This window comes from Megalobrama amblycephala, linkage group LG18 (assembly GCF_018812025.1).
Source record: "Megalobrama amblycephala isolate DHTTF-2021 linkage group LG18, ASM1881202v1, whole genome shotgun sequence".
In the NCBI taxonomy this organism is placed as follows: domain Eukaryota; kingdom Metazoa; phylum Chordata; class Actinopteri; order Cypriniformes; family Xenocyprididae; genus Megalobrama; species Megalobrama amblycephala.
Window position 1 is genome coordinate 16,756,510 of NC_063061.1, and position 25,701 is coordinate 16,782,210.

Here is a 25,701-nt window from a genome sequence, read left to right on the forward strand (position 1 = left end):
TAACACTGTGGCTGTGTCCGAAACACAAGGCAGTTGCCTTATTTCCCAGTCAATGACTAAACAGACAACTCCTAAGGAAAGTGATTTCATGCAACATATCACATTGAATGACCCAAACCAAATTCATGTGAGCTTTAGAGATAAGCAAGGAAATTTTCACTGCTGGGCTCAACTCTATGGATTTTTTTTCTGCTGTGATTTTTTACTTGTTCTGCAAACATTTTCACACACACACACACACACACACAAAAAAGTATTTATTTTTATATACATTTCAAAAGTTTGGGTTCAGTAAGATTTAAAATAAATACTTTTATTCAGCAATTATGCATTAAATTAATCAAAAGTGGGAATAATGATAGTTATGAAGTTAAAAAAGATTTTGAACTTTCTATTCATCAAAGAATTGTTAAAAAATGTATCATGATTTCCACAAAAATATTAAGCAACTTTTTTAACACTGATATTCATAATAAATGTTCTTGAGCAGCAAATCATCATATTAGAACAAAGACTATAGAATAACACAAGACGTGTCACTCGTATTGTTTTGAATGGGAGAAAGTGTAACGCGCAATATGGCGGAACAAGTCCCGCCTTCTAAATAAGAGCCAATCGCCGACTGGTAAAGTCACGCGTCACTTCAGCGGCCGTTATGCTGTGTTCCAGGCAGGTTTTTGAGCCCGTAAGTCACAACTTCAAATCACGACTTTGTAGAGTTCCAGGAAAGTCACGCCAAACTGCGTAAAAGTGTAAACAAACCAACATGGCGGACCGTACGTGGCTAATCCTCATTAATAATTATTTCTATCGCCAAAGGTGCTTACTCCTTGCTGATTTGAGGGAAACAGAGGAGGAAAACGGCGCATAAGGCAAGATAAGCTGTTATACCTTTTATTTTACCGTGCACTTGCATAAACACCGCATCAGTAGGGGCTGCCATTGTTGTTTCGCGGGTCATGTGACGTCAGAACCCGTAACTGGGAGTACGTCGATCTAGTACGAGTTCACGGGTGGGAAGTCACGGCTTTGACTGCTATTCCAGTGCACTTTCACGCGTAGAAGGTTGGAAAAACACGGGTTACGGGTTGCCTGGAACGCGGCATTAGAATCACCGGTTTCTATAGAAACAGTCAGACTCACGCCTCCGAAGAGACGCGCATTTAGGTCTGCGCATGCGCATTAGCTTGATCCAGCCTGAAAAATGATTTCTTTTTTTTTTTTTTTTTCATGATTCGAGCGTTTAGAAATTAAATTTATGAGCCGGTTGTTGTTAGATTTCATGGGTGATTTCAAATATGAAATTTAATCGTAAGGTTGGCAAACAGTTTTGGAGAATTTGATGTTTCCCCATTCAAAGAGATTGCATGATGCCCAGGATGCCCGAGAGGCGTTTCAAAGATGGCCACCGAGTGAAATGACTTGTCTTAAAGGGACTTTGATTAGAATGATTAGAAGGATCATGTGACACTGAAGACTGGAGTACTGATGTTGAAAATTCAGCTTTACCATCACAGGAATAAATAAGAAAAAAAGTTATTTCAAACTGTAATAATATTCCACAGTATTACTGTTTTACTGTATTTTTGATCAAATAAATGCTTTGAATACTCCAAACTTTTTAGCAGTAGTGTATATTTACATTTAACATGTTATATTTGTAACTTTACATGTATAAAGTTTACATTTATTATTTTAGTTTTATTTATTTTTTCAAATATTTAAAAAAATATATTATTTATTATACATTTTTCATGAATACTTTTTTTTTCTTCTTCAAATTTTAGGTTTTCTTTAAGAAAAAAATAGTTCTTCAAGACAGCAATAAATTCATAATGGCATAACATTACTGATTGGTTTGTAACTTTCAACACATTCTTACCATGTGACCAAGCCAATCGCAAGCCACTGACCCCAGGTCAGCCATCCTTATTGTTGAGCCCTGCAATGACTACAATACTTGTTTCTCAGTTAATCTGCAACTAGACGTTGACAACAAGAAAAAAATAAGTATGAATTATTTATCTACTAATCGTCAAACTACATGCAGAAAGGCACTGAGGGATACATCTACTGAATGCTGCCTTCAAAAACCAGCCAGATGAAGGCATCTTATTATATTACGATTCAAATTTGCCTTGTGGCCTTCCTACCGCTCTTTATTGTATGTAAATGCAGCGTTTTTTTAGGTTTTAGACACAGCCATTATGTAACTAAGGCATCACAAGATGCTATTTCTACAGACAAATAGGTTTGTTTGCTTTTTAAACAGCAACAGCAATTTAAGCAGATATTTGCCGTGCCCTTTTTGAGTGGTGACATTAAGGGAACATTCCTTTTTTATCTTGCATGATGGTTTGAGGTAGCATCTAAACTGGAGGCATGATTTTTTTGATATGGTCTGTGGGGCGCTGCTTTTCCTCCGGCCCTCATGATTTCAGTGTGGGCGTAGCATGTGATTAACCGCAACCAGGAACTCTCAGCCAACCAGAGTGTGTTCCTCTTCTGCAACCTCTCACTTTCTAAGACCAGCTCACCTCAGTGATACACAAATGGATGGACACAAGGGGTTTGGACACTGCTTTCTACTTCTACAGTTAATCTGTTGACAATCAAAGACAGACTACTGTGAGCTACGAGGTTGTTAATCCATGGTAAATACTTCTGTCGAAACCGGCAGCCGTGTTACAGCTCAATTTGTGGATTAAAAACTACAGTATGCATAATGCTGTACAGAAAATTCCACCGTTCAGAGTTGTCGTGTAGGCAAATAACCTCAAAAGAGCTTTCAGGGAATGCCCACTCCCATGAGGCACTGCGAATGACATAATCAAGTCAGTTTCCCTACGCTCTCAGAATACTTAAAGGGATAGTTCACCCAAAAATGAAAATCATTCCATGATTTACTCACCCTCAAGCCATCCTAGGTGTATAGGACTATTTTCTTTCAGACGAACACGATCGGAGATATATTTAAAAATATTCTTAGTCCTCCAAGGTTTATAATGCTTGAGAAAGGGGGACCGCATTATAAAAAGTCAAAAATAATGCATCCTTCCATAAAAAAGTAATCCATACGACTCCAGGGGGTTAATAAAGGCCTTCAGCAAAGCAATGCGTTATTTTTAAATATACCTCTGATTGTGTTCCTATGAAAGAAGACAGTCATATACACCTAGGATGGCTTGAGGGTGAGTAAATCATGGGCTAATTTTCATTTTTGGGTGAACTATCCCTTTAAAATGCTTACAAATTTGTGTGCATATATGCATATTTCCAATAAACTTGCAATAAATCTGTTGTTTCTATAGATATAATCAACAACTTTAAATTAATAGTTATATATTTCTCCACCATTTTTTAATTTGACATGTTGTTTGCCATGCTTCATGGGATTGTAGTTCTTTCCCTCATTAAAGCCGTTAAGTACCTTTGTTTTGTTTTGTTTTGTTTTGGATTTTCAAAATATTTTTTTGCTTCAAAACAAAGTGTGCAATGTTGTGATTCACCTCGTAGCTGGTTGGTTTGGTTCATGGTTTTTTAACAGTTTAATTAAGACTTTTTAAAAATCCCTATGGGAAAAATAAATGGAAAAAAATATTTCCGGAACCAATGCCGCATAAAAAAAGTCGATATTGCACTTTTGGTTAACACAACTGATGCACGACTATTTTTAAAAGTATTTTTATATTAAAACAGCATTAAAACATTATAAACATTTAAAATAATTTTAGTAAATGTACTAAAAATATGCTAAATATAATATTTAACTTATTTTTTAAACATGCATTAAATATGTCTGTATTTGTCAATTTTAAAAGTCATTTCTTAATGCTTTATTTTATTTTTTCACTTAGTTGTTTTTAAAATAATTAAACAGTTTTTAATCTAAATATTTTCAATTTAATAAGTCATTTACCAATTTAGATTTTTATTGATTAATAAATTGATAATTGATTCCTTTATTAGATTTTTCTTTTTCCTATCATTTCTCCATAGAATATATTTTATTATACACTACCTTTCAAAAGTTTGGGATTGGTAAGATTTTATAAATGTTTTGTAAGAAATGCTCACCAAGGCTGCATATATTTGATAAAAAAAAATTAAAAAAAACAGTAATATTGTGAAATTATATTGGAATTTAAAATACCTCTTTTCTATTTGATTATATTTTAAAATGTAATTTATTCCTGTGATGCAAAGCTGAATTTTCAGCATCATTAATCCAGTCTTCAGTGTCACATGATCCTTTAGAAATCATTCTAATATGCTGATTTGGTGCTTTAGAAACATTTTTGATTATTATCAATGTTAAAAACAGTTGTATTGTTTAATATTTTAAACTTTGAATCATACAAAATCATACTGACCCCAAACTGTTGAATGGTGGTGTGTATATATATATATATATATATAGCAGATCAGACAAACTAGTTTATCAGACTCTAATAAAGAGAAATGAAAGGCCTCATGGTGTTATTTACACCACAAATGTAGTGGCTAATGAGAACCAAGAGTCTTGCCGTTCATTGTGGGCTTTTTCCGTCTCTCCGCAGCCATCCGCGGCTTCTCTCCACAGCACAAGATCAGCAGTTTCGAAGAGGCTAAAGGTCTGGACCGCATCAATGAGCGCATGCCACCCCGCAAGGACGGGGTCAACCATGTGGGCCACTCCATGGGCAAGATGAACATGTCCGAGACCAACGGCACCGACGACAACAGCAACATCCAGTGATGAAACGGCTGCCCACTCACCTGCACCTGAGTCCATGCCACCGCCACGACGCATGGCAGGACAATGCCAAACTTGTGATTTAAGGCCTCCTGCTTCCAACAAACACCCAATGACATCACCTACACATCCCTCCCTGCTCCAATGTCCAATTAGAGAACCAAACTATCTTAAATGTGTCACTGAAAAGGGGCAGACTGTTTTCTTGCTGTCAGCTTGCCGCTTGCAATTTTCGAAGCGGATACCTTGCCAACGGCAAGTTTCTGCCTTTTTTTGGGAGTGTTGAATGGGAAGGAGGGGTGGGGGGTGATATGCCTATCAAGGGCTGAAAGTGTCTTTATCAGAGAGGGGGCGGTCTCGGTTCCTTGCGGACTCCGCCCACAGATTGAGTGGGCGGGGTTTAGGAACTCTCTCAAGCCTCATCCATCCAGTTCGTCGGTGCGGGTGATGAGCCTGTACCGGTTACATGCACACTTTTTTCTCCTCTTTTTCTTCATGATCCCATCTCATAATGAAATGATCTCACTGTTGACGATGTTTTGCTACTAGTATTAATAAATATACAAATTTGAAATGACAAAAAACGAGAAAAAACGTTTGTAAGAAAGGACATTTAACGACAAAACCTGTACATTTTATTACTTACGATGCAATCTTACCTGGGGGGTTTTATTTCTTGATTTGGTTTTTGGTAAGATACCATGAAGCAGTAGAAGAGCAGAGAGGCTCTGCTTGTCCACTGTAGACTCTCATTCAAAGCAACCGTTTGGATGGAGGAAAACCGCAGCGGGAGCTCAAGCTCGACCTTTGGCGCCACCTTCCTGATTGTTTCTCACCTGCCTGTATCTCAAGAGAGAGAATGCACATAGTACATTTCGCAAGTCAAATAAATATTATATATAAATATATATAAATATATTTAAATATATGATTATTAACAATGGTCGAGGACAATGATTTTTAACAGCATCTATGGTACTGAACGCATCAGTGCATGCAACTAAGTTCCTTATTGATATGTGAAATTATAATTGTGATGTGTTTCAATATAGTAGACTTGAATTATTTCCCTTCAAATTATATTTGTAAAGGTCTAGTTTGTTTTTATATCTCTATAAATAGATATGATTTTGTAATCTTTTATTTAATTTCGTTTTTTTTTTTTTTTCATCAATATCATTTTATTATTGTTGATTTTACTTTTGTATAGTTTCGCTGTACAGGCACTGACGCTCTTTCCGAGGTGTTTTTTCGTCATCTTTCGTTCTTTATTTTGGTTTCGTTCTCTCTGTTCAGTTGGTGTACAGAAGTTGTTCAGTAGTGTGAATGAACATATTACTCAGTGAAAAGCAACATTCAGGCTGCCAAAGCATGATCGCATGGTTTATTCAAATGTAAACTAATTGGACACAAGGAAAATTCAGTGTCTCACTTTGAAGAGGAAAACTATATTATCATTATGATTCTTGATGATCTTCTTATTATTCTTACGATTAAGCTTACAGTTCTTTCATTTCCACTGTTTTCTGATCCTTGTTTGGTCCAGACGTGGTTTATTTCAAAGAAGGAATTTTATGGATTTGTGACTATTTTTCTTGTAATTTTCTCTGGAACTAAGTTTTCGCAATTGACTTCCTAAATGAAAACACATATTGTAAGCATGCCCTATGGGACAAATCACTTTTTTTACTCTTGAATAAAATATGCATGAACTAATAATGTCTTTCCCCTTTCAATGCTGGTTTGAAAAAAAAAAGTGTATTTATTTATTGTTCTCAAACTGATTATTTGACAGATAATCAAGAATGAAAATGTCATTTTAGATGTAATATTAAAGGGTTAGTTCACCCAAAAATGAAAATAATGTCATTAATACTCACCCTCATGTCGTTCTACACCCACAAGACCTTCGTTCATCTTTAGAACACAAATTAAGATATTTTTGATGAAATCCGATGGCTCAGTGAGGCCTGCAATGTTACTGTCACTTTTCAACAATATCTAGTGACGGGCGATTTCAAAACACTACTTCGAATCAGTGGTTCAGAGCGCCAAAGTCATGTGATTTCAGTAAATGAGGCTTCGTTTACGCGATCCGAACCACTGATTCGAAACAAAAGTTTCGTAAAGCTTCGAAGCAGTGCTTTGAAATCAGCCATCACTAGATATTGTAGAAAAGTTATTTAGTTTTTTTTTATAATATTAAGATAGAACCACTGTACTCACATGAACTGTTTTAAATATGTCTTTAGTACCTTTATGGATCTTGAGAGGTTCAGTGACATTGCTGGCAATAGAGGCCTCACTAAGCCATCGGAATTCATCAAAAATATCTTAATTTGTGTTCCGAAGATGAACGAAGGTCTTACGGGTGTGGAACGGCATGAGGGTGAGTAATAAATGACATTATTTTCATTTTTGGATGAACTAACCCTTTAATGTTAAGAAATACAAAGACCATAGTATGCATAAGGTTTATCTGCTAAGTTTCAAATGCTCAGTCAATGAGAGCTTTTTTCCATGAGTTCATTCCACCTGTTTCCTGCTATTCTTCCACAGGAAACTTCCACAGTCACTGAGACCAGAGCTCAGTGCCCACTGACACACACCCTTACATACGCTTCTCAGCAGGGCTTTGTAGTACTATGTGCTCTCCCTCATGTGTTCTTATTATACACAACAGGAAATACTGGTACATACTGGTTCAGCCAAAATCACTTGCCCAAGAACATTTCCATTGCGTTTTTCTGCTTTGTCGTTTTTATACACATTTAATATTCATAATTATACATACGGCTGGTTCCGTGTAGACGGATGAGAGTAAAACCCATCTGGATTGAGCAATGGAGCTGCTTCTCTTTCTTCTCATTCTTACGATTGCGTCTTCATCAGTCATCTCAGCAGGTAAGTCAGTCAGAAGACAATTTAAATGTGTGGGTGTGTGTTACTAAGTAAACTAAAGTATTTTCAAATTTAAAGAAAAATTGCTTATATCTTGCTAGTGGCCAAACTTTGATCATGAGTTGTCTATATTAAGTTGAAATAGTGACTGACCACGTACAGTGACCCCCAAAAGCATTTAGGCAAAGTCTACCTTTAGTGTTCAAAATCTTTTTATTGCCATTTTATATACAGTCAAACCAAAATTTATTCAGACACCTTGAACATTTCATTCATTAATACAGTTTATTCACTATAGTTTAAAAAAATGGTAATAAAATATGACAAGATCTCAGAGTTAAACTGTGTCAGAAAAAAATCATCTTAATTATGTCAGATAACACTTAAGCAAACATGGTCTGGTCAAAGTGTCTGAATAATTTTTGGTTCCAAATTTTTATCATTTTTACTGATAGTCCACTGTATGAAGAATTTTTAGGTATAATATGTCACAGTTTATTTTGTTATCCTCACTTACATATATGAACTATAGTGTCCTGCACCCACTAGTAAAAATATATCAAAAATATCTGAATAATTTTTGGTTTGAATGTATATCTATTTTAAAATGTATGTTTTCCATGGGACCTGCACAGGAAATGACCTCACAAGTACGGCCCTTCCAGATACAACTTCATCACCACGGTCTGTTGATTCAAAAACAGGTGGGTTATATTGTCTATAAATCTCAGTAACAACATTTTCAATCTAAACAAGAATTTACCATATTAAAGATGTTTGAACATATTAAACAATTACAAATCATCATTATACCATTGTTTAGATAATAGTCATAGGTTAATGTTCAATAACATGCTTTCTAAATGTATCTGTGATGGTACTTCATATGAACCAATTACACATTAAGCGCAAGATGTCATTATTCCTTCAGCAGTGCTCTGTAGATTACTTACAAATTGTAATAAGTTACCGATTTCAAATTACATGATAAAAATTGTAGTAACGTAATGTTACATTACACATTTAAGGTAATATAATCTGATTACTTTTGACCTAACACATTTATCACATTGATTTGAATAGGGTAATCTTGTACCATATTGATAGAAAATCTATTAAATTCTTTGTTATCAACAACATGAAGTGCATTAAATACTACATTACATCAGGGTTTCCAGGACTGGATTTTAATGTGTTTGAAAGACAAAAGCCTTCCAGAGACTGTAATATGTGGTTAAATGACTCACTGGGTGATAATTTAAATAATAATTAATTTGTTCATTAGGAGTTCATTAGATATGTAATGTTGCGCTGTTGAGAAAACACTGGTCTGTGTGTGCACTTTCACAAAACCGGAAGAGCTTCTAAACATATATAAGCATCATGGGTTGATAAATAGATGTAGATAAATGTAAATAAAGTTTGCAAAGACAAAGAATACTAGGAATAGGCTTTAATCACACAGGAGAAAACTATTACCAAACGAGAACGGACATAGGACTGATGAGAACTCAGGGCTTAAATAGGCAGATGATGATTGGTAACGGTAGTTCAAGGGCCCATGGCTGTGCTGGCAGTTTGGGTGCCAGGGAGGCGCCAGCTGTTCAGGGATGCAGGGAGGATCGGCCTCCATGGCCTTGCCATGGGAGCTTGGCTCGGCCACTATGGCCGGGGACGTATAGCCAGGGGCTGAAGCGGACTCTGGAGTGGACTCAGGGGCTGGAGCGGACTCTGGAGTGGACTCAGGGGCTGGAGCGGACTCTGGAGTGAACTCAGGGGCTGGAGTGGACTCAGGGGCTGGAGCGGACTCTGGAGTGAACTCAGGGGCTGGAGCGGACTCAGGGGCTGGAGCGGACTCAGGGGCTGGAGCGGACTCTGGAGTGAACTCAGGGGCTGGAGCAGACTCAGGGGCTGAAGCGGACTCTGGAGTGGGCTTAGGGGCTGGAGCGAACTCGGGCTGGAGCAGACTCTGGAGCGAACTCAGGGGCTGGTGCGGACTCTGGAGCGAACTCAGGGGCTGGAGTGGACTCTGGAGTGAACTCAGGGGCTGGAGCGGACTCAGGGGCTGGAGCGGACTCTGGAGTGAACTCAGGGGCTGGAGCAGACTCAGGGGCTGAAGCGGACTCTGGAGTGGGCTCAGGGGCTGGAGCGAACTCGGGCTGGAGCAGACTCTGGAGCGAACTCAGGGGCTGGTGCGGACTCTGGAGCGAACTCAGGGGCTGGTGCGGACTCTGGAGCGAACTCAGGGGCTGGAGTGGACTCTGGAGCGAACTCAGGGGCTGGTGCGGACTCTGGAGCGAACTCAGGGGCTGGAGTGGACTCTGGAGTGAACTCAGGGGCTGGTGCGGACTCTGGAGCGAACTCAGGGGCTGGAGCGGACTCTGGAGTGAACTCAGGGGCTGGAGCGGACTCTGGAGCGAACTCGGGATGGAGCGGACTCTGGAGCGAACTCAGGGGCTAGAGCGGACTCAGGGGCTGGAGCGGACTCTGGAAGGAACTCAGGGGCTAGAGCGGACTCAGGGGCTGGAGCGGACTCTGGAATGAACTCAGGGGCTAGAGCGGACTCTGGAGTGAACTCAGGGGCTAGAGCGGACTCAGGGGCTGGAGCGGACTCTGGAATGAACTCAGGGGCTAGAGTGGACTCAGGGGCTGGAGCGGACTCAGGGGCTGGAGCGGACTCTGGAGCAAACTCAGGGGCTGGAGCGGACTCAGGGGCTGGAGCAGACTCTGGAATGAACTCAGGGGCTAGAGCGGACTCAGGGGCTGGAGCGGACTCTGTAATGGGCACAGGGGCTGGAGCAGACTCTGGAGCGGACTCAGGAACTGGAGTGGACACTGGAGCAGGCTCAGGGACTGAAGCAAACTCTGGAGCAGGCTCAGGGGCTGGAGCGGATGTGTGTGTGGCCCAGACACACACTGCCAGGGCCATTATGGACAGTGCAGTGCTCCCTGGGCTGAGCTCTGGGGCTGAAGCAGACACTGGAGAGCATTCTGAAGCTGACTCTGGAGAACATACTGGAGTGGAGTTTGGAGAACATACTGAAGCGGACTATGGAGAACATACTGAAGCGGACTATGAAGAACATAATGGAGTGGAATCTGGAGAACATACTGAAGCAGACTCTGGAGAACATACTGGAGTGGAGTTTGGAGAACATACTGAAGTGGAGTCTGGAGAACATACTGGAGTGGAGTCTGGAGAACATACTGGAGCGGACTCTGGAGAACATACTAGAGTGGACTCTGGAGAACATACTGAAGCGGACTATGAAGAACATACTGGAGTGGAATCTGGAGAACATACTGGAGCGGACTCTGGAGAACATACTGGAGCAGACTCTGGAGAACATACTGAAGCGGACTATGGAGAACATACTGAAGCGGACTATGAAGAACATACTGGAGTGGAATCTGGAGAACATACTGAAGCGGACTCTGGAGAACATACTGGAGTGGAGTTTGGAGAACATACTGGAGTGGAGTCTGGAGAACATACTGGAGCGGACTCTGGAGAACATACTGGAGTGGAGTCTGGAGAACATACTGAAGCGGACTCTGGAGAACATACTGAAGCGGACTATGGAGAACATACTGGAGCGGACTCTGGAGAACATACTGGAGTGGACTCTGGAGAACATACTGGAGCGGACTCTGGAGGACATACTGGAGTGGAGTTAAATCCTGGTTATCTCAAAAAAAATTATCCTTAAATGAGGAGAAAAAAATAGTTTTTGGCCCTTGAAAAAATATGAAAGCATTTAATTTTGATGTGGGATCCCTATTGGCTTTTGTGTCTTCACAGGTACAGAATCTGGGTGTTATTTTAGATGATTCATTAAAATCTGATAAACAAATTTCCACTGTGATTGGGTCCAGTTTTTATCAGCTCCGTATACTTGCAAAAATTAAACATTTCCTCACTGATAAGACTCTGGAGATGGTGGTGCATGCTTTTATTACGTCACGTCTCAATTACTGTAACTCATTATACTGTGGCATTTTGCCCATTTTCAACTGGTCCAAAATGCTGCCTCTAGATTTCTTTTAAAAAAGAAAAAAAGGGATCATGCCACTCCGCTTTAAAAGGCCCTTCATTGGTTGCCTGTTCAATTTAGAATACATTTTAAAATTGTATTGTTTGTTTTTTAATCTTTACACAATCAAGCACCTGGCTACCTATCTGAATTGCTGCATCAGTACATCCCCTCGAGAAGCCTAAGATCTGGTGACCAGAACCTTCTTATAATGCCTCACTCCAGAGGTGACCGTGCCTTCTCGGTAATTGGCCCTCGCCTCTGGAATGACTTGCCAGTGGAGATCCGAATGGCCCCTAGTCTGACCATTTTTAAGTCTCTTCTAAAAACCCATCTGTTTTCATTGGCCTATTAGGTTTTATATTCCTGCCTATTATATTTTCTATTTGTGTTTTATTTATTTTTTCTGGTTCTTTGTTTTAGTCTGTTTTATGTGATCTTACTATTCTTATGATGCTGTTTCTTTTGTGAAGCACTTTGGTCAGTCTTATGGCTGTTTTAAATGTGCTATATAAATAAAGTAAACTTGAAACTTGAGTCTGAAGAGGACTCTGGAGCGGACTTAGGGGCTGGAGCTGAGTGGAGCGGACTCAGAGGCTAGAGTGGATATGTGTGGGCCAGATAAAAGATAAAAAAAAAAAGATTTAAAAAGTAGTAGTAGAGAGAATCAAGGAATTATACATAAATAACTGCCATTGTGAGAATAACATGTACTAATCATGTAATCAATAAATAAAAAAATAACTGTAGTCTGATTGTGAGTATTTTAAAACATAATATAATCTAATTACAAGTACTTATTTTTTGGAATCTGATTATGTAATCCAGATTACATGTAATCAGTTACTACCCATCACTGTCCTTCAGCATGTATAGTAATTTATAAAATATACAAATAAAATTGCTTATATATATTGGGCATAAAAGTCCCTATATTTCAGCCCATTGCTCTGTTCTGTTTATTTCCAGGATTAAATAAAATGTTGAATCCCAGATTTTCATTATGGTCTCAGATTTGGGCTCAGACCATTTTGTATATTCTCAGTTTGCTTGTAAATGATATTCATCTCTATCTTGATTTAAATGTATAAGTCTTAATTTTATTTCAACAGTCCAAACAGAAAAAACTGTGTCTTCTACTGTTTCATTTCAACATGAGGATGTCATGACCAACCACACCTCAACAACCGTGAGCACAACCACAGCTTCTTTATCTTCCAGACACTCAGGTAAGGCACAAATATAACTATACTGTATAGTTTGCACATAGCAGCACTGCTCATTCAGGTCATTCACTACCTGTACCACTGTTTCTCCAGGCGGTACTGATGGATCCAGCCTCTCTTCTACAAATAGCACACCAGGTAATAATTATTAACTGCTTGTAATTAGAATATTCACCATGGGAGAAGATTTTGACTTTTCGTGGTTATTTGTAATCTTGCTTATCTAGTTCTTTCTGTGAACTGTGAGGTTATCACAAGAAATGTTATGAAAATTATAAGTGCATATTCACAGTTTTAGGGAGTAACTTACAGTACATGTAATGGAGTTACGTAATTTAATTACAAAATAAATGTAACTGTATTCCGTTATGGTTACTGAGAAAAAAAAAGTGTTACTTATGAAAATGTTAACAATAACAAAGGGGGTTGCATCTGACTGAATATTTTCTGTAATAAGATAGGATATGTTGAATAATATTAATTTGTATAATTGATTTATTTCCCAAATTGCACTGACTGCTCTAAAATATGAGACACCATTGTTTCAGGAGTTTAAGACAGAATAGGACACATGCTTATTCAATAACTATTTTATTTCCTATTTGGGTTTATGTATATGCTTTATTTTTTAAGATGAACTGTTTTTTCCAAGGCCAGAGTTTTTTCCTGTCATAGCTATGCAAAGATTTGATTTCAAAAACAGCATCATAGCTATCAAACTATTTCTTGTTATGATTTTAAATCTGTATTTAAGCTCAGAACGATCTCAAAGTAAAAAGAGGTGCTAAAGTCTGATTTTGTGGTGGCTGTGCTTTATAATTAAATTATTATAATCTTAATTCAAGTGATGGAGGATTTTGAAAGTCTGAGTGTCTCAGTGTTACTATAGTATTACTATAAGGTTAACCCTGCCTGGTTTAAATGTTTGAAAATGATTAACAGTTGAAATCATTTGTTAGAAATTTAGAAAAGTAATCAGTTACATTACTTTAATAAAGTAACTGAAATGGTTACACTACTTATTACATTTTAAATAGGGTAACTTGTAATCTGTAACCTATTACATTTCCAAAGTAATATTCCCAACACTGCTAACGTGTACCTTTGAGGTACTATACTATACCATTGTATACTTTTTAGAAAGGAAAATTTAAAAAATATTGGTATCAGACTCTTCTGTGTATTCTCAGTTTGCTTGTAAATGATATTCATCCCTATCTTGATTTAAATATGTCAGTCTTAATTTTATTTCAGAAGTCCAAACAGAAAAAACTGTGTCTTCTACAGTGTCTTCTACTGTTTCATCTCAACATGAGAATGTCATGATGACCAACCACACCTCAACAACCGTGAGCACAACCACAGCTCCTTTATCTTCCAGACACACAGGTAAGGCACAAATATAACTTCAGATGATGTAAATATACTGTATAGTTTGCACATAGCAGCACTGCTCATTCAGAACCTGTACCACTGTTTCTCCAGGCGGTACTGATGGATCCAGCCTCTACTCTTCAAATAGCACACCAGGTAATAATTATTAACTGCTTTTAATTAGAATATTCAGAACATGGGAGAAGATTTTGACTTTTCATGGTGGTTTGTAATCTTGCTTATCTACTAATAAAGTTCTTTTTGTGAACTTTTTGAATTTTCTCTGAACATTCTGAAACAATTAATAACATTTAAATGTTAGATGAACATCTAATTTATGTGTTTATGTTTTGAGAACATTATTAAAGACCAGATAACTTTGAATGTTTGTTCATTATTACTTTGAGAGAATCTTGCCAGAACGTTAGCCAAAGTAGCCATGTTCCGTTAGCTGGATGGTTGAATCCCTGGGTTCAAAATCAGTGGAAGTGGATGACAGTGTACTGTATATTTAAAATGTAGGCCTGTGGGGAAAAAAAAGATTGTATCCTTATTCAGGGTTGCCAACTTTGGGACTTTGGCTGGAGTGAGACTTTGTAAAAATTTCAGTTTGCGCGTGTGCGCGGAGAAAATGTTTGGTAACCCTAATTTTAAAAATCAATGTCAGTCCATGTTTACTTAGTATCATTGGAGTGAAATAATTTATTTTATTTTTTGTCAGTTTTGTTACCTGACAGGGGCGGAGCCAGACATTGTAAACATTGGGGGCTTAGCCCAAATCTATATTGGTCCAAAGACATTTCAATTTTCTATTAATAGCTTTACTGACATGAAAGGAGCTTTTGTTGTCGTATTCTTGTTCAGAAAATGTACATTATTTGACACTGTAATTTGTAAAACTTTGTTGGATGTACTTCCGCTAGGGGGGTCCGGGGGCATGCCCCCCGAAAGAAAATTTTGTACATTTTAAGGTTAAATGCATCAATCTGGTGCACTCTGGAAACTCAAAATTAAGAGCTTCAACCCATGTACAGTGTGCAAATTGAACAAAGAAACAGCATTGACTTATACCTGGACATTAAGGGTTCAAACATTTTTTTTTACAATACTTTTGTACTCATTTCTTTTTAAAAGATAAATCCTTGACCTTTTAATTTGATCACCAGATCACCAGCTGATCGCGTGCGCAAATGCGCTCACTTCTCTTTAAAACGCGCAGCACAGACAGACTGTATACTTAATCACTGTCTTTTGCTGTTTTATAAAGGCACAAAGCCATATCACAGTTTCGATTTTAGTTCGTTGGCAAACGTAGTATGTTTTAAATTTTCAGTTCATTATGAAACGGTGTCGGCAGCAGAGGGTCATTAATGGAAAACACTGAATGAATGTATAGCTGATAAATGTGCTAAAGTTGTCATATCGGTTGTTATATAACAAAACGTATATAACGTACTCGGTTACTTACGTAACTTCGGTTCCCTGAGAGATAAGGGAACGAGTATTGCGTTGCAAACGCTATGAGAAAACTCCTTTTCTCGAGAAAATAACGGCCATGGTGTGTAAAGCAGAAGCAGCCTGGCCAGCGGCGGAGCGTGCACGATCCGGGAGTGCTGAAGACGTTCTGCGCGGCTTTGATGGGTGCGCGGCCACAAATGGGCGGCGACCGCTTCTTCCAGTGGCAGGAGCTTCACATATCCTTTTTCCTCAGCGCCCTCAACAAATAGAGCGTTAACTGTACGTACACACCGCCGCCGACTTGAGCTGCAAAGAAGCTCTGGCCGCTTTGTCAAAGACGCTTGTCAAAAAGTACGGGAAAGCTTGACGCTTTGGCCGCTCTGTATATTGAGTGCGCGCGCGCGGTCGGGGCTCTCTCTCTCGCTCGCTCTCTCTCTCTCTCTCTCTCTCTCTCTTGGCGGGTGTTAATTTCGGACTCTACATGAGACTATTTTTATTGAGCAATTTAGCTAGCCGACATCATAACGCACGTCAGACAACATTTGCAACTATAGTTTAAGTCTGTAACTTAGTCTCGGCACACAGACTGATTAGGCAAGGCTACGTCTGTAGTGACAAGGCTTATGGAAGGCCGTTTCAGCATAAAAACGTTCCAGCGTTACTCGTCGTAATTATATTTTTACTAGTAACAATTAAATTAAAGAGCTCTATAATTTAATTTTTACTAGTAACAATTACAATTATAGAGCTCTATAATTCAATTTTTACTAGTAACAATTATGATTGTAGAGCTCTCTAATTGAATTATAGAGCTCTGCAATTATATTCTTACTAGTAACAACTGAATTGTAGAGCTCTATAATTCAGTTTTTACTAGTAACAATTCCAATTAGAGAGCTCTACAATTCATTTATTACTAGTAGGAATTCAATTGCAGAGCTCTGTAATTCAATTGTTACTAGTAATAATCCAATTGCAGAGCTCTACAATTCCACTAGAGAGCTCTCTAATCCAATTGTTACTAGTAAAAACTGAATTAGAGAGCTCTCTAATTGTAATTGTTACTAGTAAAAACTGAATTAGAGAGCTTTTTAATTCAATTCTTACTAGTAACAATATGGAAGGCCGTTTCAGCATAAAAACGTTCCAGCGTTACTCGTCGTAATTATATTTTTACTAGTAACAATTAAATTAAAGAGCTCTATAATTTAATTTGTACTAGTAACAATTACAATTACAGAGCTCTATAATTCAATTTTTACTAGTAACAATTATAATTGTAGAGCTCTCTAATTCGGTTTTTACTAGTAACAATAACAATTATAGAGCTCTACAATTAAATTTTTACTAGTAACAATTACAATTACAGAGCTCTATAATTCAATTTTTACTAGTAACAATTATGATTATAGAGCTCTCTAATTCAATTGTTACTAGTAACAATTCCAATTAGAGAGCTCTACAATTCATTTATTACTAGTCATATGTCTCCATTGACTTCCATGCATTTTTAATTATAGAGCTCTGTAATTCAATTGTTACTAGTAACAACTGGGATTATAGAGCTCTCTAATTGAATTCTTACTAGTAACAATTACAATTATAGAGCTCTCTAATTCAATTTTTACTAGTAAAAATTACAATTATAGAGCTCTGTAATTCAATTGTTACTAGTAACAATTACAATTATAGAGCTCTCTAATTGAATTCTTACTAGTAACAATTACAATTATAGAGCTCTCTAATTGAATTCTTACTAGTAACAATTACAATTATAGAGCTCTCTAATTGAATTCTTACTAGTAACAATTGAATTACAGAGCTCTTCAATTGATTTATTACTAGTAAAAATACACATTAAAGATATGTGTAATTGCAGAGCTCTATAATTGAATTACAGAGCTCTCTAATTCAATTGTTACTAGTAACAATTGAATTAGAGAGCTCTCTAATCGTAATTGTTACTAGTAACAATTGAATTACAGAGCTCTCTAATCATAATTGTTACTAGTAACAATTCAATTAGAGAGCTCTGTAATTCAATTATAGAGCTCTATAATCAAATTGTTACTAGTAAGAATTCAATTGTAGAGCTCTCTAATTGCAATTCTTACTAGTAATAATTAAATTATAGAGCTCTCTAATTCAATTGTTACTAGTAACAATTTGATTATAGAGCTCTATAATTGAATTACAGAGCTCTCTAATTGAATTGTTACCAGTAAGAATTAAGTTACAGAGCTCCATAATTCAGTTCTTACTAGTAACAATTAGAATTAGAGAGCTCTGTAATTGCAATCTTACTAGTACAAATTGAATTACAGAGCTCTACAATAGCAATTCTTATTAGTAACAATTGCATTACAGAGCTCTGTATTCGGCGACATATCATTATGCTAATCGTGCCTTATGCATATTCAACTGGGGTGGCGTAACTTTGTTTTACAATGTGGGTGGGACAAGAATGTGTATGGGGGGGGGTATGTTGTATTATTATTACAATAATAATAATAATATGATATTAAAATTATAAATGTGTTCAAATATGATAGTTTTCCTACATCTGCTATAATACAATGTCGTTAGTCTCGAGAGTATGTACATTAGTTAATAAATACGACGATCCGCCTTTAATAATTGAATGTCCTGATGGATTAGTGGCAGTTTCTCCGTTTAGGATGCAAGAGGTTCCTGGTTCTAATCCAACCATGTGTAGTTTTTTTTCTCATTAAAACCAAAGATTTTCATCAGTGATTGTATATCAAGAGCAGGGACACGTTTATATGTATTTTGTTTTTTTGTGATTTCAACGTATCGAATAGAGAGTCTCCGCAACAGCGATAGAATGAAGTGCTAATCCGTGTGCACGAGCGCTGTGAACCCTGTTGCACGCGCCTCTGATAACAGTGACAACGAGCACTCAACAACATAATTTCAAAAACAACACATCCCAGCGCCAAATCGCCTATTATTAACACAAATTGATAATCAACTAGAGGTATTTATTTTGTATTAGATATCCGCGATAATCATTCTATTATTGCATAACAATACTAAACACTGTAAATATTTAAAATGAATTTATACTCCTTAATATCAAGTTTGTCAAAACACTTTGGGTGGCTTAGGGCATTTCACCCTATATTATGTCCAGTGACATGGAGTGTTCTTGGCTCTTAGCTTTACCAATATACAAAGGTGAATGAATATAACGACTAAATATAGGCTTTCATCTCAGGCATCATCTTAATTTTGCTTTAATGTGAACATGATTAATATGTTACCTAAGTCTGTAAAATATTGCAGGATACTTTAGAACCACGCTACAGGGCTTTTATTTTGAAACTCACTTTTGTAGGCGGGAAATCTGCAATCTGTTTTGCATCTCATGAATAGGAGTTTTTACTAGTAATAATACAATTATAGAGCTCTGTAATTAGAATTGTTACTAGTAAGAACTGAATTAAAGAGCTCTCTAATTCAGTTTTTACTAGTAACAATTACAATTAGAGAGCTCTCTAATTCAGTTTTTACTAGTAACAATTGGATTAGAGAGCTCTCTAGTGGAATTGTAGAGCTCTGCAATTGGATTATTACTAGTAACAATTGAATTACAGAGCTCTGCAATTGAATTCTTACTAGTAGTAAATGAATTGTAGAGCTCTCTAATTGGAATTGTTACTAGTAAAAACTGAATTATAGAGCTCTACAATTCAGTTGTTACTAGTAAGAATATAATTGCAGAGCTCTATAATTCAATTAGAGAGCTCTACAATCATAATTGTTACTAGTAAAAATTGAATTATAGAGCTCTATAATTGTAATTGTTACTAGTAAAAATTAAATTATAGAGCTCTTTAATTTAATTGTTACTAGTAAAAATATAATTACGACGAGTAACGCTGGAACGTTTTTATGCTGAAACGGCCTTCCATAGTAACAATTCTAATTACAGAGCTCTATAATTGTATTATTACTAGTAAAAACTCCTATTCATGAGATGCAAAACAGATTGCAGATTTCCCGCCTACAAAAGTGCGTTTCAAAATAAAAGCCCTGTAGCGTGGTTCTAAAGTATCCTGAAATATTTTACAGACTTAGGTAACATATTAATCATGTTCACATTAAAGCAAAATTAAGATGATGCCTGAGATGAAAGCCTATATTTAGTCGTTATATTCATTCACCTTTGTATATTGGTAAAGCTAAGAGCCAAGAACACTCCATGTCACTGGACATAATATAGGGTGAAATGCCCTAAGCCACCCAAAGTGTTTTGACAAACTTGATATTAAGGAGTATAAATTCATTTTAAATATTTACAGTGTTTAGTATTGTTATGCAATAATAGAATGATTATCGCGGATATCTAATACAAAATAAACACCTCTAGTTGATTATCAATTTGTGTTAATAATAGGCGATTTGGCGCTGGGATGTGTTGTTTTTGAAATTATGTTGTTGAGTGCTCGTTGTCACTGTTATCAGAGGCGCGTGCAACAGGGTTCACAGCGCTCGTGCACACGGACTAGCACTTCAATCTATCGCTGTTGCGGAGACTCTATTCGATACGTTGAAATCACAAAAAACAAAATACATATAAACGTGTCCCTGCTCTTGATATACAATCACTGATGAAAATCTTTGGTTTTAATGAGAAAAAAAAATTACACTTGCACCCTAAATGGAGAAACTGCCACTAATCCATCATGACATTCAATTATCAAAGGCGGATCGTCGTATTTATTAACTAATGTACATACTCTCGAGACTAACGACATTGTATTATAGCAGATGTAGGAAAACTATCATATTTGAACACATTTATAATTTTAATATCATATTATTATTATTATTATTGTAATAATAATACAACATACCCCCCCCCCATACACATTCTTGTCCCACCCACATTGTAAAACAAAGTTACGCCACCCCAGTTGAATATGCATAAGGCACGATTAGCATAATGATATGTCGCCGAATACAGAGCTCTGTAATGCAATTGTTACTAGTAAGAATTGCTATTGTAGAGCTCTGTAATTCAATTTGTACTAGTAAGATTGCAATTACAGAGCTCTCTAATTCTAATTGTTACTAGTAAGAACTGAATTATGGAGCTCTGTAACTTAATTCTTACTGGTAACAATTCAATTAGAGAGCTCTGTAATTCAATTATAGAGCTCTATAATCAAATTGTTACTAGCAACAATTGAATTAGAGAGCTCTATAATTTAATTATTACTAGTAAGAATTGCAATTAGAGAGCTCTACAATTGAATTCTTACTAGTAACAATTTGATTATAGAGCTCTATAATTGAATTACAGAGCTCTCTAATTGAATTGTTACTAGTAACAATTATGATTAGAGAGCTCTGTAATTCAATTGTTACTAGTAACAATTACGATTAGAGAGCTCTCTAATTCAATTGTTACTAGTAACAATTGAATTAGAGAGCTCTGTAATTCAATTATAGAGCTCTGCAATTACACATATCTTTAATGTGTGTTTTTACTAGTAATAAATCAATTGAAGAGCTCTGTAATTCAATTGTTACTAGTAAGAATTCAATTAGAGAGCTCTATAATTGTAATTGTTACTAGTAAGAATTCAATTAGAGAGCTCTATAATCCCAATTGTTACTAGTAACAATTGAATTACAGAGCTCTATAATTAAAAATGAATGGAAGTCAATGGAGACATATGACTAGTAATAAATGAATTGTAGAGCTCTCTAATTGGAATTGTTACTAGTAACAATTGAATTAGAGAGCTCTATAATCATAATTGTTACTAGTAAAAATTGAATTATAGAGCTCTGTAATTGTAATTGTTACTAGTGAAAATTTAATTGTAGAGCTCTATAATTGTTATTGTTACTAGTAAAAACCGAATTAGAGAGCTCTACAATTATAATTGTTACTAGTAAAAATTGAATTATAGAGCTCTGTAATTGTAATTGTTACTAGTACAAATTAAATTATAGAGCTCTTTAATTTAATTGTTACTAGTAAAAATATAATTACGACGAGTAAGGCTGGAACGTTTTTATGCTGAAACGGCCTTCCATACAAGGCTCACCATTTTATTATTTGCTTACCTTGATTGTCTTCCAAACTTTCACACGTGCCGACTCCGAACCTATGCTCCGAAATCTCTCTGAACTTCTCACACACAACTGACGTATCAGGTGCAAGGTTTTCAGCCAATCAACGATCAGAGAATACTGCAGTGAGAACGTTGTAGGGAGATGTAACAGCTGTGGGCCTTAAACTCCTCTCCTGTCATTAATACCAAGCGGCAACCTCCCCCAGTTTCTCGTGAAGCCAATACGGAAGTAACTTAAACTGCGATTCATCGACTGGCCGCTAGGGACAGGCTGCAAAAGGGAGCAGAATCTCATTGACCATCATGTTAAAATAGCCAAGTTTACAGCAGAAAAAAACATGTTTACACTCTGGTTCACATTGTGTTTTGGTCTATACTGCTAATTTTGTCCTTCATGACAACTCTGAGGGGGGTGAATTTTTTTATAACTCATCCGTTTAAATTATATTAAGCCTTAAAGTTCTGCATAATTAAGGGCGTGGTCACTTGAGTGACAGATGGATTGGCACTGCTGTTTGTGAGCCGTCATGTTACCTCAGCTAATTCCAGCCGCTGAATTTGGCATCTCAGCCGTATTTGTGCCTTTTTTCTGGATTATTTTATACAATATATGGCTTGCTGCATACTCGAGACAGATGTCAGTCTGTGTACATGTGCTCACATGCGGAACACACGTTGTTGGATCGTCGTGGCATTGGCTAAAAGTTTTGTTCCTGAGATTTACTACAGTGACAATACCAGGAGGATATACAACTCCGACTCATTAGTTTGAGAGAACATTATACAGATATCTGGTACCTATATATGTACGTATAGAGTTTTACATTATAAACGATGTTTTATGTTTTGAAATGGACATTTTACCCAAGTGCAACGGATTGGATTCATCTCGCGATTTCTATTTCATTAAAGGTATGAAGTCCCAGTTGATTTTTTTGTGTTATTTGCACACCCCACACAAATTAATTAGCCTACTGGTGTTAGAGCATCTATAACGTTATCTTAAAAATCACTGTAGATTGACAGTAAACCTTTAGTACTTTCTAATGATATTGTTATCTTTATTAATATTTTAGATAGTGTCTAAGATAGATAGCTAGGGCGGGCGTGGTTTCAGCAACAAGTCGCATGGGCTCCAACTACGTCCCGCCTCTTTGCCCATTTTCAGTTATCCGTGAGTGACGTGCGGTCACGTGCAGCTAAGATGGCCGCGGCCTCATTTTTGCGTCAAAACTGCTGTTCAGAATTCTATGGGTGACGTCACGGACACTACGTCCATATTTTTTACAGTCTATGATTAATACGCTGTGGTCTAGTCATCAACAGAAAATTAACGGATTGAGAGGGGAGAAAAATGGATTTTGGCGTGACATTTCTTGCGTGTGCGTGAGAGCGTGAGATTGATGCTGAAAGCGTGAGTGTCACGCCAGATGCGTGAGAGTTGGCAACCCTGCCTTATTTGAGCTGTATGTTGAAGAATTGGTCATATTGTACAGTAAAGTCAAGCTTTTTTCATTTTAGACAACATTAAACAATTATTTCTATGTGCAGTGGGTGCTTACGAACGTCCAATGACTTCAACAACAGTTATTTCAAACGTCAGCATGCCAGAAATGACGGCAACGCCTTCACAAGCACCAGACAGCAGTCTCACTTTGCTTGCCTTTGGTAGGTTTTATACTGATACTCTCATTACGCACATTATTTCCTGTGCTAAAATATTTCCTGTCTGCAATTACAGGTGTGATGAGCCTTATACTCATTTTAATTGTTGTCATGGTGATCTTGGTGACCGCTATCAACATCAGGGGACGGTGTAAAGATACCAGGCAGCACAAGGGTGGGTTTCTCTCTCATTCTGTCAGTCTAAAGATTACTTTTCAAACCATACATGGCTACGAGCTTAAAATCAGTTTTGTTTTGTTTTGAATAGGTATTAAAAGCTATGACTCTGTGGTATTGGACAGGTGAGGACAAACCAACACACAAATACAAAGTTCTGTCATGTAACTCTAGATGGCGCAGGCTAATAGGTCCTTAACTCAACCTGCTTGCAATCACATCATTCTCTAAGGGCACAGCTGATTGGCTACTGATACATCAGGAACCAATGAGCTTGTTGCTCAACCTTCAAATACTTGGTTAGCATTTGCTGTAGCAGTTGCAGTGCGCTTTCAGAAACCCTCCACCTTCCCCAGCTCCACCTGTATAGATCTTCTACGAGTAATTCCTGCATGCTATTTTGTACAGCAGCAGCATGTTTGTCTTGCTCACAGCAGCATGTTGTGTGTATTGGCAGTAGCAAGTCCTGTGCTGCAGCAACAGCCAGACACTCCAAGAGTTGTCATGACAGAACTGTGAATGTGCAATTATCATCATTGCTTGTTTTATGTATATAAGAAAAAAGATTAATAAAATATTATATAATATTACGTACCATATTTAGATAACAGATCAGTTGAAAATACATTTAAGTTACTGTCTCAATTTTGATCTAGCAACGTGAGCAGCAACTGTGAGAAAGAGAGCATCACTCTTGTCTCTGTGAGGACAATAAACACAGAAAACAGTAAGTACATGCATTCCTTTTTGTGTGTGTGTGTGACAGATACCGAAGGAATAGCATCCTATTTGACATTATTCTAATATATGAAAACATCAATAATGCACAATGATAACAAAGTTCGGGAGGAACACGATAATCGGCACGAGAAGAGGCCTATATATATAGATAGCTGACTCACCTATGTTCCTCAACAGTTTTCTATATCCCTCTATCACACTCGCCTGGTTACTATCCTAGCCAGGGATACAGGGGGGCTCTGGGTTCAGGCCAAATTTCCAAGCTCGGAACCCTCCCCTTTTACAGCATGCCAAATTCACATACTTTTTACTCTATCTGATTATTTGTAAGTGTGATTATGTGTAACTCGTGAAATGTGCTACTGTAAGGTTCACTTCTCTTCTGTGCAGATACAGATTCTCCTCAGATCTCTTCAGTTCACAGCACTACAGTGGACAATGAGGACCAAGAACTTGCCAGAGACTTGCTGGGGATCAAAGATGGAGTTTGATTTCACTCATTCATAGTGCATGGAGATTGGAGGCTGCATACTTATTTTAGATATTTATAATGTTGAACGAATGTGAATTAATTTGCCTCTACTGATGGTCAGTGTACAGATCACACATAATGTTTATTACATGCATTGGTGCTCTGCATATAAAAAATATCATTATATCTGCCATGCACTCATATATTAAACAGGACTCAGTCGTCAATAGTAAATGTCACTTTTTGTGTTTCTCTTCTTTTTTCAGATAAAAAAGTGCATTTATGTCTAATGTCAAATATAAGGCAAAAAGCAAGATACTGAACAGCTTAATAATTATAAGGTTTTGAGATAAAAAAAAAGTTCTATAAAAAATATTGCTGTTTTTGTTTTTTTGTATATGGCTTTTGTATATCGCAAGTGAATAAATTTGACAATGCCATTTTCACATTATAGTGTGGACTCAAGAGGTATTTAAAAACGATGCTGCATGTTTAGTCATGTGATGCATATTGTACCTATAGATATCTATGTTTATACCGGTATGTGCCTGCTATGCTGTTCACTTTCAGTGTTGCTAAAGATAAATGTTACTTTGAGCAATGTTCATATTACATTCCTGGAAAGATGACATCAGAAAAGCTTTCAAAAGGCTGGTTACAATAATAAATGGTGTATCTGACCTTCTCTACTTACCTGGCTCTACTTACCTGAGTTTATTATGTGAATTACCACACTCTTGACTGGTGAAGTGATAAATATAAACCAGCACAACGAGAGGCTCTCTACCTCTCTAACACTGAAGAATAT

General features: G+C 37.0%; 3 protein-coding genes across 8 annotated transcripts in view; 2 read left to right on the forward strand and 1 right to left on the reverse strand.

Annotated features, from left to right (window-relative positions):
- Positions 1 to 6,451, forward strand: part of ppp3ca (protein phosphatase 3, catalytic subunit, alpha isozyme) — a 63,479-nt gene extending 57,028 nt beyond the window's left edge. For all 5 annotated transcript variants that reach the window (XM_048166138.1, XM_048166139.1, XM_048166135.1 and 2 more), the window contains one exon: positions 4,560 to 6,451. In XM_048166138.1, coding sequence (XP_048022095.1) covers positions 4,560 to 4,738 — 179 coding nt within the window. In that variant the 3' untranslated portion in view covers positions 4,739 to 6,451. The remainder of the gene's footprint in view (positions 1 to 4,559) is intronic.
- LOC125252666 (serine/threonine-protein kinase pim-2-like) overlaps positions 1 to 25,701 on the reverse strand; it is a 681,247-nt gene that overhangs the window by 350,932 nt on the left and 304,614 nt on the right. The window lies entirely within an intron of this gene.
- ecscr (endothelial cell surface expressed chemotaxis and apoptosis regulator) lies at positions 7,208 to 25,573 on the forward strand. Of its 2 annotated transcripts, XM_048166156.1 has the most exons (11): positions 7,316 to 7,639; positions 8,272 to 8,340; positions 12,783 to 12,899; positions 12,990 to 13,034; positions 14,151 to 14,285; positions 14,382 to 14,426; positions 23,390 to 23,506; positions 23,580 to 23,678; positions 23,772 to 23,805; positions 24,337 to 24,407; positions 24,812 to 25,573. In XM_048166156.1, the coding sequence occupies exons 1-11, from the start codon at positions 7,579 to 7,581 to the stop codon at positions 24,910 to 24,912; spliced, it is 894 nt and encodes a 297-aa protein (XP_048022113.1). In that variant the 5' UTR covers positions 7,316 to 7,578; the 3' UTR covers positions 24,913 to 25,573. The 2 variants fall into 2 exon arrangements, with proteins under 2 accessions (XP_048022114.1, XP_048022113.1); XM_048166157.1 differs by lacking the exons at positions 14,151 to 14,285; positions 14,382 to 14,426 and having other exon boundaries at positions 7,208 to 7,639.